The sequence below is a fragment of the Trichomycterus rosablanca genome, chromosome 18, assembly GCF_030014385.1.
Source record: "Trichomycterus rosablanca isolate fTriRos1 chromosome 18, fTriRos1.hap1, whole genome shotgun sequence".
NCBI lineage: Eukaryota > Metazoa > Chordata > Actinopteri > Siluriformes > Trichomycteridae > Trichomycterus > Trichomycterus rosablanca.
In genome coordinates, this window is record NC_086005.1 from 11,123,530 (window position 1) to 11,140,017 (window position 16,488).

General features: G+C 39.7%; 1 protein-coding gene across 1 annotated transcript; it reads right to left on the reverse strand.

The window, feature by feature from the left end:
* Positions 1 to 1,123: 1,123 nt before the first annotated feature.
* LOC134332735 (transmembrane protease serine 2-like) lies at positions 1,124 to 5,506 on the reverse strand. The gene is made up of 7 exons (XM_063014503.1): positions 5,422 to 5,506; positions 4,749 to 4,917; positions 4,494 to 4,666; positions 3,215 to 3,316; positions 2,970 to 3,109; positions 2,705 to 2,866; positions 1,124 to 1,773 (listed from the first exon to the last, which is right to left on the reverse strand). The coding sequence occupies exons 1-7, from the start codon at positions 5,501 to 5,503 to the stop codon at positions 1,765 to 1,767; spliced, it is 837 nt and encodes a 278-aa protein (XP_062870573.1). The 5' UTR covers positions 5,504 to 5,506; the 3' UTR covers positions 1,124 to 1,764.
* Between the last annotated feature and the right edge of the window lie 10,982 nt (positions 5,507 to 16,488).

Here is a 16,488-nt window from a genome sequence, read left to right on the forward strand (position 1 = left end):
CCCCCACCCCACGCCCATTGTTTCGCCCAAACCCCCCACCCCCACCCATCATAAAACTAAACTGCCAAAATTAGCACTAATGGTTGAATATCTGATTCATAATTTTTAAAATCTAACAATTAACTTCAAAGAAAACTTTCATTATATGTTTCAGAAGTGTTTCAAATACTCAGTCACAGAAAAAGAGGCAAGACTGACCCTGAACTCTGACCCCAATTTCCAAACAAACTGGAATATGCAAACAGAAGAATTGCATTGTACTGTACACCTGTATTTGTATAACAATAAAGTCATTGTTCTTTCTGTTCCTCCACACACATGTATGTAAACTTTTGACCTGAACTGTTAAGTGTACATTTAAACCCAGTACAATAGATATAAAAATGAATAAAATAGGATTTATTTAGTATGTATATACATTACAATAAATATTTACATGTATCATTAAGCAGATGTTTTTATCTGAAGCGATTTACAGCTGTGACTGAATACAGTGCTAGCAATGGAGGGTTAAAGGCTTTGCCAGGGCCCAACAGTGGCAATATGGGGCGTGAACCTGCGCCCTCACTACCACTGCCCAAATAAATGAATTTTTACAGTCAGTGTAAAAAAAATTACAACAAACATTTACATAACAGTACTTCTTTTACACTTACATTTAAAGATGTAGGAATATGAAATAAAAACAGTACATATTATAAATCATTAACTTCTACTTAAAACCCATAAAGGTCTCTGTAAACTTTAGTCAAGTGGTGCTTTGGCTGTAACAGGGTGATCACGTGATCACACCTTGGTTCTGAATCATGTGCCAGGTTGTAGGATTCAGGAAATAAACACTGTGCAAATAAAGCTCAAGAAATTGAAAGAGAATGAGGAGTAAAACACTTCAGCTAACTTGATTAAAACACACTGATTTATACATTCATACATTCCTGTATATGTATGTGGGAATGAATGTACCACGTAATAATAAACAATAAGCAGTATATAAATAATGCAGCACTGACATAAACATGGTACAAACCTGTTATGCCAGGTGTCATAAAGTATGTTGTAGTATGGTACTATTGTAATAACATAATTCATCATGAGAGCTTATGTCACATGCTAAGAAGCTGTCATGACAAATACAGAGGAGAATAACAAAACACTGTTCTAATACTTGACATGAGCTGTTATAAAAAGTCAGGTCAGATGTCATGACTGGTTATAACATGCTTATTTCAGTATCATGTCAGAGGGTCCGAGTACAGTGTTACCATAATTTGAACCAAAATCATTTGGCATGTAACCAGCATTTCAGTGCAAAAATATCAGGAACTGTTTCCAGGAGCAAGAAGGTCATTGATTTGATCCCTAGGCGGGGCGGTCCGGGTACTTTCTGCGGGGGTTTCCAGTGCTCCGGTTTCCTCCCACAGCCCAAAAACATGCAGTCAGGTGAATTGGAGACACTGAATGCCCTATAGTATGTAATGTAATGTAATGTAATGTAATGTAATGTAATGTAAACTATAGATGAATGTGTGTGTGTGTGTCTGCCCTGCAATGGACTGGCACCCCGTTCAGGGTGTTACTGTGTGCCTTGCGCCAATTGAAAAGCTGGGATAGGCTCCAGCACCCCCCCCATGACCCTAATTGAATAAGCGGTTAGGAAAGTGAGTGAGTGAGTGTTTCCAGGAGTCATAACACTGAACTTCATTAAGCTGTTTCTTCACTGTTTCTTGGCTCTGAAATGAAGGTCCATTTCTCCTGGATATTCAGCTACTTTTCCTAGGAAAAACAAACAGTGGACAAAGCAGGATTTAAATACCAGAGATTTCCATACACATGTAAATGTTATGGAAAAATGTTTTGAGATTTTAATGATTTTTGCAGATGTTTTCTTTACTAGATTAATTAAAACATGCTTTTGGGGAAAGATGTTTGAGTTCTTAAGTTTACTGTGGGTTTTCTGAAAGCATGACAGTCTGCAGCACAATAATATACACTGATCAGCCATAACATTAAAACTACCTCCTTGTTTCTACAGTCTGTCCATTTTATCAGCTCCATTTACCATATAGAAGCCCTTTGTAGTTCTACAATTACTGACTGTAGTCCATCTGTTTCTCTGCATGCTTTGTTAGCCCCCTTTTACCCTGTTCTTCAATGGTCAGGACTCTCCCAGGACCACTACAGAGCAGGTATTATTTAGGTGGTGGGTCATTCTCAGCACTACAGTGACACTGACATGGTGGTGGTGTGTTAGTGTGTGTTGTGCTGGTATGAGTAGATCAGACACAGCAGCGCTGATGGATTTTTTAAACACCTCACTGTCACTGCTGAACTGAGAATAGTCCACCAACCAAAAACATCGCCCCGTGGGCAGCGTCCTGTAACCACCAATGAAGGTCTAGAAGATGACCAACTCAAACAGCTGCAACAGATGAGCGATCGTCTCTGACTTTACATCTACAAGGTGGACTAACTACCATACTGTAATTGTACTACCGAGTACAATAAAATACATATATTTTCTCAGTTTATGGCTTTAGCTGTACATGTCCCACCAAAAGGAGAACTCAGTATTTCCCTTTTTAAGATGATTACCATGACCAAAAACCCCTAAAACTTTAAAGTTTACCCATTACACTTTAAATTAGTGTGAAAGGTGGAACCAATCAATAATCAGTTAATTAATCAATAATGTCACTTTTCTTACCAGAATTTTTTCATAAATCCAGTCTACGTAGGAGGTGACATTTGTATAAACACCCGGCTGGTATGGGTAAGGGCAGCCATTATTGCTATCACCCCAGCTAAAAGCTCCCACAAGCCACCATAATGAATTCATCTCAGTAACCAGAGGACTCCCTGTGTCACCCTGCAGAGATAACATAAACATTACTTCCTTCATTAATCACTTTTACATTTTTAGTATGCACAGTATCACAAAGTCATAGTGTCAGGTAGGTCTGGATACTGACCCTGCAGGGGAAGGATTCTGTCCGATCACCCGCACAGACCATGGAGTCTGAGATTTGGCCGTCCAGCATCGTCGAGCCGTTACAGACAGACTTGTCTATTATGGTGATCTTGGCCTGACGTAACAAAGTCGATATAGGAGCTGAAGAGAGACAGGGATATACAGTCTGTGGTTAGTGCTGCTGCCCAATAGTCCTATTGCTTTCAGGAACATGACTTGGAACATGAGATGCTAAGATGTTCCTACCTGTAGGATTTGTTGAAACTGGTGCCCATCCACTAATGTAGGCCTGCCTTGGAGCGGAGATGTCCATACCAGAATTTGGCAAACACACTGGACTTACCGAAGCTAAAACAGGAAAAAGCAAATGGTCATGTTTTCTCGTAGTGTCATGTTTTTTTTTACACATATATAATTGTCACAAAATAAAATTTAAATACAAGTGAACTTAGACACTCAGGTATCTATAAAACTTCATTTTCAACTTCGTCCTATTTTAATGCTTAACCGTTTAATCAAGAAGGTTTTCCCAAAATCCCTTTGTATTATGCACCATTATTTTTCCTAACCGAATTCTGTCAGTACCTGCTGCTGAATCACATATCCCCAGAACATGATGCTACCACCACCATATTTTGCAGTAGTAATGGTGCTACCTAGCTAATGTGCCATGTTACGTCACACATGGTGCTTAAAATTCAGGCCAAAATGTTCCAGTTCAGTGTTATTACACAACAAAATGTTTTGCCACTGTGAAAATTAAAAAATTAAGGTTTTTGTTTAGCAATTTAACGTTTTTTATTCGCGTAGCGTTCAAGTGCCTGACGTTTACTGGTTAATTTGCACTATGAGGCGGTCCTACTGTAACCAAGCGTCTTTAGAGTTTATAAATAAAGAAATAAACTGTACATAGACAAACTATCGGGAGCGTAATACTTTACTGGCTTGTTCTTTTAAGGCGCAGCACAGAGAGATGATCACGTGTGTAGAGAAACACACTTTTCTATTGATTATGGAATCCCCAAAAAGACAAAATACACTCAATACACAAACACGAACATCAAACATTGTCAGCACACTAAAACAAAGTAAAGTCTGTTATACTAGCAATCCTACGCAATTGGTTAGTCAAAATGCCCAAGATGTTGAAGTCTAAAGCAGCCAAAAACACTACTCAAGCAATTCAGTTTGCAAACTTACAACCAATTCCGTGGACGGGCGAGGGAAGAATGTTTGTCTTTGAGGAGGAACATGAAGCCTTGCAACCTTGCTAGATGTTTCAGGTTTAACTATTAAGATAAGCTGTACTGTGTATTGTAGCTTTTATTTATTATATCATTTAATATTTGCATGTTATTTAAAGTCTGCTGTGAAATGTGGCACTTTTCTTAAAAAATCTGTGAAAGCTGTGATTTTTGAAAAACAAGGTCCATGAAATTAAGCACATTTTTCCGTGATAAGTTTACCACTTAGACATTTGGCTTTAACTTTAAATCAATCACTGTGATAATATTAGTTTACTTACGTGACATTATGAGCAAAGTATTAAGTTTCATTAGGGCAATATCATTCTCATGGGTGACCTTATCATAGTCGGGATGTTTGACGATTTTAGTAATGTTGATGCCAGGGGAATTTTTCATTTCAATTTGATTGAGTACCCCAGCGTGCACCGTCCAGTTCACAGCACCTGGAAGTCTTTAGAACCACAAAAACCATCACTGAGCATCACTAAACACTAGAACATTAAATAAAAATATCACAATCAGTGTGGTCTTACTTGTGAACGCAGTTGGCAGATGTGACAATCCAGGTGGGTGTGATGATCGTTCCTCCGCACCGGTGGACTTTCAAGTATCTCAGGCTCACCTGCCAGGGCCAGCACCCCTCCGAGCTTACAACTTCCCCTTCAGGGACAGCTGGGTTAGGATCTTCACGTTTGCCACAAGCTAGAGTAGAAAATGAAAAGGAATTCGTGATTAAATACATAGCCAGTGATTCTTAGCCTTGGGTTCTCATAGCAAGAAGGTCCTGGGTTCGATCCCGTGGTGGGGCGGTCTGGATCTTTTCTGTGTCGAGTTTGCATGTTCTCACAGTGTCTGCGTGGGTTTTCTCCGGGAGCTCCGGTTTCCTTCCACAGTCCAAAGAGATGCAAATAAGGCGAGTTGAAAATACTAAATTGTCAAGCCATCTATCCATCAAACAATCTATCTATCTATCCATCTATCTATCAATCCATCTATCCATCCATCCATCCATCCATCCATCTATCTTTCCATCCATCCATCTATCCATCCATCCATCTATCTAATCTTTATCAGGTTTGTAGAACTCTTCTCTGTGTAACTTTTCTCAGGTTTACTCCTGGTATTAATAAATGTTATGTTTATATACTGGCGTTTATGGCAGTTAGCAGAGTGAGTGACTGGAGTAGAGGATTAATCATGACTTACCGATACAGTTCAGAGTAACGGCAAAATCGCTTTGACAGGATACACTGTAGAAACAAAAGCAATAAAGAAATAAATTTAACATGTAAATAAATGTTATACAGCAAATTATTTCAATCTCTACATAATCCATTTTTGACAAAGCCAGTTGTGAGTTTCAAAGACATCTGTGTCTGAGTGTGTGTGTGTCTGCCCTGCTATTGACGAGACCCTGAAAATAATAATAGAAATAATAGAAATAATAATAATAATAATAATAATAATAATAATAACAATAATAATGATAATAATACACACCTGCTAGTGAGGAAGCCATGTACATATGGTGCAGAATCACCAGGATAACTTGGATTGAGAGTCAAAAAGCTGTAGTTGCCACCTAACTTTGCATTTGTTGTCCGAAATGAAACATAGTCAGAACTAAAAATCAACCACAAAATCAAAAGTGTTTTTACAAAGTGCTCTGAAATGTTATGTAAATTATTTAATAATGCTTGTAAGTAATTCAGTACTTAAAAATTCACACCCATCCCTGACCTGTTATATCCCATCTGTTGGCATGTTCTCTTTCCGACAGTGTCAGCCCAGTTGTCTGCACACACCGTCTTCCATTTCTGGTCTGTATGTGAGAAACTCTGCAGCATAGAATTCGGCCCATAAAAGCGAACTACAAAAACACACAAGCAATGATGTTAAGTATCAGTCATTTCAGCTATGAGCAACATTTAAATAAAGAACTCAGCCCTACAGCATTGAGACTCGTCCTCGCCCAGTGGACAGTCCTTGTATCCATCACACCACTGCGTAAAACGGACACACCCTGCTTTGGATCCACACTTTCGTCCTGTGGAACACTGATCGTACACTGTTTCAAACCAAATCAGAGGGCAGAGATCAGACACCACATACAATCAAACTTCATGTTATTTATTGGGGGTGTAATTGATTGGTAGGTTTTTTACTTACGGAAGTACCAGAGCAACAGTCCGATCATGGTCATGATGAATAAAAGGAAGAACAGTATTGCTAGTCCAAATATCATTCGACCTTTGTAGATTTCTGTCAAAAACAGACCAAGGAGGTACAGATATTGATTAACTATTAGGTTTAGAGCATCATATACAGTATAAAATACAACTAGGTGAAAAGATTAGTGTATAATATTTATTCCCTATTTGGTTATTAGCAATTACTAGCTGGTTTTCTTTGTATTGCACAAAAGCTGAGTGGCTGAGGTCCAACATACAGTGAGTGAACCAAGTATTCAACATGTATACATATACATACTGTATACTTCCAGTAACTATTCAACCAGCATGCCAAGCTTGACCAAGGTGGTTGACCAACATAAAGAGCTTGACCAAGGTGGTCAAACTGCAAAAATCAACATGACCAAAGTGGTGGATGGCCAGCAGATTAGTTACTCTAACACTGCCTAGCTAGTTAGAAAGTCTAACTACTAGGTTTTTTTATTTACATTTTCAGCATTTTGCAGACGCCTTTATCCAAAGCTACTTACAGTACTGTGACAGAATACAATCTGAGCAATTGAGGGCCCAACAGCAGCAAACTGGCAGTGGTGGGGCTTGAACCAGTGACCTTTTGATTACGAGTCCAGTACCTTAACCGCTAGACTACAACTGCCTAATATTTTTTATATTTATGATATTTATAATTAATGTATTTATTTTTATCTTATTTTCATGATTCATCCTGATCAAGGTTACAGCGCCTCTGGTTTACCCCGGCGAATTAACTGGCTGTAATGCAGTAACACACCCCAGACAGGGCACCAATCTATCATGGGCCCTCTCTCATTATTTAAAAACTATTTATAAAAAAATTATAAATCATAATAATAATAACATTAATTAAATGAAACTGAAACTAAAGTTCAAATAAAGAATGTAATTATTTCAAAAACAATGCAGCATTTTAGTAGAAAAATCAGCACTTAAGACATTATAGTTACTTTTGGTGGGTGATATAAGTGGCTCTACTATCTGGATGACCGGCTGGTCAAGTGGCTGGGTGACCGGCAGCGGCTGGTTGAGCGGCTGGGTGACCGGCAGCGGCTGGTTGAGCGGCTGGTTGAGCGGCTGGGTGACCGACTGGATGAGCGGCTGGGTGACCGACTGGATGAGCGGCTGGGTGAACGGCTGAGTGAACGGCTGGGTAAGCGGCTGGATGAATGGCTGACTGAGCGGCTGGATGAATGGCTGGGTGACTGGCTGGATAAGAGGCTGGGTGAACGGCTGGATGAATGGCTGGGTGACTGGCTGGATGACTGGCTGGGTGAGCGGCTGGATGAATGGCTGGGTGAGCGGCTGGATGAATGGCTGAGTGAGCGGCTGAGTGAGCGGCTGGGTAAAAGGCTGCATGGGGCCCGTTTTGATTAAATCAACACGTGAAGCCTGATTCTGTGGTACAGCAGTGTACACAGCTGCATATGCAGGCCCTTGTTGCTGGTTTTCATCAGCATGTTGAAATGCATAATTTATGTAGGATGGGTACATCTGTAAAATAAAATAGAGACGGAAATCAACTTCCCAATCAAAGACATTAAATAGATCAAAATCAAAGACATTATTTCACAAAGAATTCAATTATATCAAAATAAAAAAAATAAAACATCTAAAAATCAAAGATATAAAATATATTTAAAACAAAATATTTTAAAATCAAATCATTCATATCTATTAAAATCAAATATTTCACTCCCTCACTCAATTTCTATATCGCTTATCCTTAGCAGGGTCGTTGCTGGAATCTATCCCAGCTGTCAATGGGCGCAAGGCACACAAAAACACCCTGGACAGGGCGCCAGTCCATCGCAGGGCAGATACACGAATACATTCACACCTTTACACACACACACCTAAGGGCAATTTTAGTATCTCCAATTAACCTGGCAGGAAAGCAGAGCACATGGAGGAAACCCACATGAACACATGCAAACTCCACACAGAAAGGACCCAGGCTTCAAATAATTAAAATATATACCGATTAGGCATAACATTATTCCTAACTCACTGGTCTGCGGCTATGCAGCCCCATACGCAACAGACTGTGATGCACTGTGTATTCTGACACCTTTCTATCAGAACCAGCATTAACTTCTTTAGCAATCTGAGCTACAGTAGCTCATCGCTCCCCAAGTGCATCAATGAACCTTGGCCGCCCATGACCCTGTCGCCGGTTTACCACTGTTTCTTCCTTGGACCACTTTTGATAGATACTGACCACTGCAGACTGGAACACCCCACAAGAGCTACAGTTTTGGAGATGCTCTGACCCAGTCGTCTAGCCATCACAATTTGGCCCTTGTAAAACTCAATCAAATCCTTACGCTTGTCCATTTTCCCTGCTTCTAACACATCAACTCTGAGGATAAAATGTTCACTTACAAAATAATTGATTTGACTACTATTAAACTTATATGCAACAAATCACCTTTTAACATCATTCATTCATTCATTCATTTATTATATGTTTTACCACCACTTTATCTTATTCTGGGTAGCAGTGGGTACAATTTACTGGACAAAAGGTAGAAACCACATCGGACAGGCCGCCGGTCCATCAAAGGGCAAACACACCAAACACACCGTACAAATGAAACATCCTGACTAATTGTAGATTGTATACAATATACACCACACTTATTAAAACGTTGTTTTCTTATATAAAAGGATGTAAAATAAACATATCATAGAATTTGGTCAGTGACACATTAATAAATGAGTCAGCGACAGTCTTATATAACAATCCCATTCTGACTCACATCCAAAAACATTTTAAAAACTGATTGAACTAGTTTGACAAATGAACATTTTCTACATTTATGAATAAATTAAAATGTGCATGTACATAGTGTAAACATAGTTTTTTTTGTTTGGAGAAATTTGTACAACCACCACACCTTATGTTCCACTCCCAAATACCACCCACTAATGCCAAACTCAACAATAATGAACATTCAGAACTCAACCAACAGTCTTCTCAGTATTCAGTCAAAGAATGTTTAGTGTTACTGTTTAAAAATACCAATGTGTTCAGGCAGTAACAGATGTTTTAGCCTTGATAGATAGTTACAGTGCTGGTTTTATCCTTATATCTCACTAAAATAAGAAGAACAGCTCCATCGAAACATCCAGCATTATTACTCTGTATTTTTACATTTTAATGCTATCTGTGAAGTACAGTGGAGGACGAATATTGGTCAGTGCTGCCTTCGTCTGCTAAGTACCACTTATTGAAAATCTTGAAGCTACAGAATACAATAAGAATCTGGAGCCAGGACTTATTATCTATCCTTATTGACCATCATCATCAAATTTTGATTGCTTAATATAAGCAAATATAAAATCAAAGGAAACTAAATGTTATTAATGTATATAGCTAATAAATTGTTCAGGTGTCCATAAATGTGCTAAATGTGCATAAATATACATACAAAATACAAGTCAAACATCTACTAATACTTGAAAGGAACATGTGTAATAATAGACATGTATAATACTAAAACCCCTGTTCCTGCTTTGTCAGGTTTATGTAACCATCAACAGACTTCATTCAAGCCTTACGGTTCCAATTTTGGAGCTTCTTTATGAATAGAAACCTTGACATGACCTTGAGAATGTGTGGCAGTTTGGGTTTTTTGTCCAGCCTTGGCAGGATACCAGTGTTCCATGTATTTTGTACCAATGGACAAGTGTTTGTACAGATGGCCTTGGGACACGAAGCCACTAAAGCAGACTGACACAGGCAGGATGAACACAGTAATAAACAAAACCAATAGCTGTAAATGTGAGGTTTTGTTTATTATTAATATTATTATTGTTGTTTTCCCTCGGATTTAAGGAGGTTTGTAGCCACAAAGACATACCCCATAACCTTTCACAAATCTTACAGTGGGTCAATCATTCTAGAACAAACTCTATTCCAGTTTAGTAATAAATCCTTACTTGCAACGTTCTCTAACTTTGCAAATAATGAATAAAACAAAACAACAATATAAACATAATACATGTAAAAGTCTGGTACAGCTCTTACCTTTGAGCTCTGCTTGGTTCCTCGGATTGCTCGTCTTCTTTCTTTTCTTTTCACCTTTCTTGTGTAGCTGTTAATGAAGAGTCTGGGCACACCTCTCCATGTACCCTCCCTGGCTTTTTAAGATGCACACCTCACTAATTACCTCATAGCACACATGACAATTTCCTCAGGCATGGCTCCTGCGTCAGCTGTCAGTAGAAACTCAACTGAAGGATTTAAGTCTTGGCTGTCAGTGTGAGAACTGAGATTGTTTAACCAGTATGTTCAAATTTCTGCTCCAGGTAGCAGCGAGTGTTGTTAAAATAGCTGAGACGGTTAAAACACTTTCAGAATATACACCAACTATACACAGAATATACACTCACTGCTCATTTTATCAGCTCCACTTACCATATAGAAGCACCTTGTAGTTCTACAATTACTGACTGTAGTCCATCTGTTTCTCTACATACTTTTTTTAGCCTGCTTTCACCCTGTTCTTCAATGATCAAGACCCCCACAGGACCACTACAGAACAGGTATTAGTTAGGTGGTGGATCATTCTCAGCACCGCAGTGACACTGACATGGTGGTGGTGTGTTAGTGTGTGTTGTGCTGGTTGAGTGGATCAGTGGAGTTTTTAAACACCTCACTGTCACTGCTGGACTGAGAATAGTCCACCAACCAAAAATATCCAGCCAACAGCACCCCATGGGCAACATCCTGTGACCACTGATGAAGATCTAGAAGATGACCAACTCAAACAGCAGCAATAGATGAGTGATCATCTCTGACTTTACATCTACAAGGTGGACCAACTAGGTAGGAGTGTCTAAAAGAGTGGACAGTGAGTGGACACGGTATTTAAAAACTCCAGCAGCGCTGCTGTGTCTGATCCACTCCTAGCAGCACAACACACAATAACACACCACCACCATGTCAGTGTCACTGCAGTGCTGAGAATGATCCACCACCTAAATAATACCTGCTCTGTGGTGGTCCTGACCATTGAAGAACAGGGTGAAATCAGGGTAAAAAGGTATGTAGAGAAACAGATGGACTACAGTCAGTGTTAACCTAAAATTCATTTGTATGACAGGCGTAGCTTATAAAATAATAAATGAATGTAGGTACCAACAAGGTGTTCCTACTAAAGTGCTCAGTGAGTGTATATGGTGAGTGTAGTGACAATCTAAAGGCAACACCAACATTTTTCTTCGTAAGGGTATTAGCTCCACATTCCACCAGAAGCAACTAGATATTGAAACTGAACATTGAGAGATTAACCAATAATGTTTTGATGATGGGGGTAAACACACTGTTAAATACCACACTGTAAAATCTCACACAGATTTTAAGAATTTGTAAAAGCCAGTGTGTGGTTTATATAATTGTCATTAAACCATTCAGTATTTCCTCATGCCCTGTGTACGTAAGCATTCCCACCTAACAGGGTACAAAGGTTCCATCATACTGACCAGTCAGATTAAGCTTCCATTGATTTGCAGTAACCCTTTCATATAAGGCAGGGGTGTCAAACTCATTTTCACCGAGGGCCACATCAGCATTATTGTGGCCCTCAAAGGGCCGATTGTAACGTATCCTGCTGTGATTGCAATCTGTTGTTTTTCTTGGAGGCTAAATTCTGCATTTATATTGTCCTACTTTACCACAGACACGGCCTCATAACACAAGAGACGCACCAGTTTTTCTTCCTGAAGCACAAACTTGTTTTCATTTTCATTAAATTTCCTCCTTATGCTTAATTCTCTTACTTATCTTCTTGTACATTTTGGGATTATGTGTAAATATTTCTTAACATCATCTACTGGCGGGCTGTGTCACTTTGCAGGTCACAAAATCAGCATGCATTTTGAGAGATGCAGTTAATGTAGGATTCTACAGTGTATTTTAAGACAATTGTTCTGCCCTCACTAATAGTTTATCCCCCTTGCTCAGCTAGACAGACAGACAGACAGACAGCTCTCTTCAGAATAGTCGGTTTTATTTGCTTCCCAGCTGTGTGATACACTGTGTGCACCAGAATGAAGTAAAAATACAAACAATAAAAACAATAAAGAACTTAATACAGTAAAGGCACACAGCTGTAGTCAAGTGTTACATCTGGTACAATATGGGATTTTACCCAAACGTAAAATAGTGCTAACGAGTTAGCATTTTGTGTAAAGATACTAATTGCTATAGTAACGGTAAGAACAGTATTTAATTACGGTAAATTTGTAACTGGGCCGTGAGTTTGACACCCCTGATATAAGGGGACAGGTACACCCAAATCATGCAGTAGATCTGCTCGTAAACATCTGTACTCATATTTCTTTACTGGTTTGTCTGGTTTTGCTTGCATTTCTCACCCGTCTGCATGAACACTGAGTAACACTGGAACATGTAAAATGTAAGCGTAATAACGTGACGCAACCTAAATACACACCTATTCAATTTATCTGATGTGAATGACTCATGGATTTAAAGCGTCAACATACTGCTGTTGATGTCATCAATAAACATGTAACATGGTGTTCTCCAGGTGTCCAAAATAACCGGTAATAAATGTGAAAAATGTTTATGGTCTAAAAAAAATAAAAAAATAAAAAAATAAAAAAATAAAAAAAATAAAAAAAACAGGTCATGAAATGAAAATAAAACGATGTATTGACCTGCTCTTTATATATTATTGACTTGTACCAAGTGTTTTGGGTAGCACTGGAACCACCACAATCCTGATGAAGATGAAATAGCCAGTGGCTACTGAAGAATTTTTTTTATTATTATTATTATATATACACTGACCGGGCATAACGTTATGACCACCTTCCTAATATTGTGTAAGTCCCCCTTTTAAACTGACCCATCGAGGCATGGACTCCACTAGACCCCTGAAGGTGTGCTGTGGTATCTGGCACCAAGATGTTAGCAGCACATCCCACAGATGCTCGGTTGGATTGAGATCTGGGGAATTTGGAGTACAAGTCAACATCTCAAACTCGTTGTTGTGCTCCTCAAACCATTCCTGAAGCATTTTTGCTTTGTGACAGGGTGCATCCTATTGAAAGAGGCCACAGCCATCAGGGAATACCGTTTCCATGAAAGGGTAAACATGGTCTGCAACAATGCTTAGGCAGGTGGTATGAGTCAAAGCAGAACCCAAGGTTTTCCAGCAGAACATTGCCCAAAACATCACACTACCTGGTGCCATGTGTTCCCCAGGTAAGCGACGCACACGCACCCGGCCATCCACGTGATGTAAAAGAAAACGTCATTCATCGAACCAGGCCACCATCTTTCATTGCTCTGTGGTCCAGTTCCGATGCTCACGTGCCCATTGTTGGCGCTTTCGGCGCTGGACATGGGTCAGCTATGCAGCCCCATACGCAACAAACTGTGATGAACTGTGTATTCTGACACTTTCTATCAGAACCAGCATTAACTTCTTCAGCAATTTGAGCTACAGTAGCTCGTCTGTTGGATCTGACCACACGGGCCAGCCTTCGCTCCCCACGTGCATCAATGAGCCTGTCGCCGGTTTACCACTGTTCCTTCCTTGGACCACTTTTGATAGATACTGACCACTGCAGACCAGGAACACCCCACAAGAGCTGCAGTTTTGGAAATGCTCTGACCTAGTCGTCTAGCCATTACAATTTGGCCCTTGTCAAACTCGCTCAAATCCTTACGCTTGCTCATTTTTCCTGCTTCCTTGCTAGCACATCAACTCTGAGGATAAAATGTTCACTTGCTGCCTAATATATCCCGCCCACTAACAGGTGCCGTGATGAAGAGATAATCAGTGTTATTCACTTCACCTGTCAGGTGGGTGTATATTTTTTAACTGGGTTAAATACTGAAAATTGTTCTGTACGCTCATCCAACCAACATTCTAAATTTTCTTTATTTTATATATTTAGTGTAAAAAATACTTGTTACCTTCTTTTACGGTCTTCAAAAAAATTTATTTTATTATTGGGCACTCGGGTGGTTCTAATCTCAGCTGTGCTGTCGGTCAGCTGGGTGTCTACACAGACATTGGCTTTACCCGAGGGTCGGGGTTGGATGGCCAAAGTCATGGTATGATGCCATGTCTAGGGTGTTTCTGCCTTTCTTAAACGTGCTACTTCTGACACCAATAGCAGTAGTTTAATAGGAACATTGTGTGAGAGATGAAACTGATTGTTTTATTTTAGCTCATAGTTAAAATGCATCAAAAGAACTCTGGCACTATCTAATCACGGCATCAAAGTCACATGGCTTGGCGTTCAATTATGATGTCAGGAAATAAACTCCATTGAACATTGGGATGGGCCAGACCTCTAGCTCTTTATGGACACACAGTAAACAAACCACATGAATAAATGAACAATACTCTAATAGGAACTGTTACACATCTTTACCCCTACAAAGCAAACACGCACACGTTGCCCTGAAGCACCTTGTCTAGCAGCTGTGCCACTCGTGTCACAAAATTCAGTCATATGATACATTTCCATTGGCAAATCCACAGACATTAATATAGAACTGCATTGTTTCCATTGCAGCCACAACAGCCTCCACTGTGTTTGCAGAAATTTGAAACCTTTCAGGCAAAAGAGCATTTGTGAGGTCAGGCTAGTGTGGGATGGAAGGGCCTGGCATGTAATAGATGTTCCAGCTGATTACAAAGGTGTAGATCTTGTAGAGCAGTACTGGATTCACGACCACTTGCCACTGCTGGGTCATTAAGAAAGGCCCTTATCCCTGAATGGATTGGATTGTATATACCACAGTTATCTGTGGCTTTGATAAAAGCATCTGCTAAATACACAAAGTTGAATCAGTTCATCTGGACACAAGTTTGTTGTAGAGATACGTTTCGTCACTCAATCCGAATGACTTCTTCAGTCTGATGAAGTCATTCAGGACTGAAGAAGTCATTCGGATTGAGTGACGAAACGTATTTCTACAACAAACTTGTGTCCAGATGAACTGATTCAACTTTGTGGATTTGTGTACCTGGATTATTGAGCATGCATCAACAGACATCTGCTAAATACCACTAATGTAAATGTGCCCAAATGGTTTGAGGTCTCGGCTCAGATAATACTGTCCTGTATCTCTAGTTCACCTCACTTGCATGTCTTTGTACTGTGGGAGGGAACCAGAGCTCCCAGAGGAAACCCACACAGGCACAGGAGAACATGCAAACTCCATACAGAAAGGACACAGAGCGCTCTACCTGGAAATCGAACCCAGAAACTTTTTGCAGGAGGTCACATAATATTCATAAGGATTTAGCTCTGTACTGCCGACTCCACAAAGCCTCATTAGGTGGTCGTTGAGATCCTGGTTCGAATCTGTTTTAGCCATAACTATAAGCTCCACAACTTTGGAATAATCTCCCTGCCTCTGTCCGGGACTCGGACACAGTCTCGATGTTCAAGTCTAGATTGAAAACATTTATTAACTCAGGTTTTTGATTAGTCTTGTCAAACTAAACAAGCAAACTTAGTTATGCTGTAATAATTAGGGGTGCCGGAGTCTAAAGCACATTGTTACTACACCTTCTGTTGTTTTACCCTGAGGTGGTTCTGACAGAAACCTGTTTACCCTCTCGAGGTTAAAGACTGCAAGTCGAGACTGCAGTGCCAACAATGCTGCTCCTACTAGATGGGATGGAAACCTGGCGGGTTTGCACAAAAATGTCCAGAACTTACAACAAACTTTATCACAGACTGGACTTTTTTTTGCCAGTTACAACTTTCAGTTCAATTTAATTTTGTGTTTGTATACATTGTTTAAATCCTGTTTATTTAAAGTATCCTCCAAGCCACCCAAAGAGGATGGGGGTCCCTGCTGAGTCTGGTTCCTCTTAAGGTTTCTTGCTGTAATTTTAAGGGAGTATTTCCTTGCGACTGTCGCCCTCAGCTTGCTCAATAGGGTTTTTTTTGTCTGTCAGTCCTGGATTCTGTAAAGTGGCTTTGAGACGATATACATTGTAAAAAGCGCTATGTAAATAAATTTGACTTGACTTCACTACTGCTAAGT

Bases quoted from the DNA above. Each gene is read 5' to 3' on its own strand.
- LOC134332735 (XM_063014503.1), bottom strand. From the start codon at position 5,503: ATGTTAAATTTATTTCTTTATTGCTTTTGTTTCTACAGTGTATCCTGT. The intron at 4,918-5,421 runs GTAAGTCATGAT...TTTCTACTCTAG, and splicing joins CGTTACTCTGAACTGTATCG to CTTGTGGCAAACGTGAAGAT. The intron at 2,867-2,969 runs GTCAGTATCCAG...TTATCTCTGCAG, and splicing joins CAGAATCCTTCCCCTGCAGG to GGTGACACAGGGAGTCCTCT.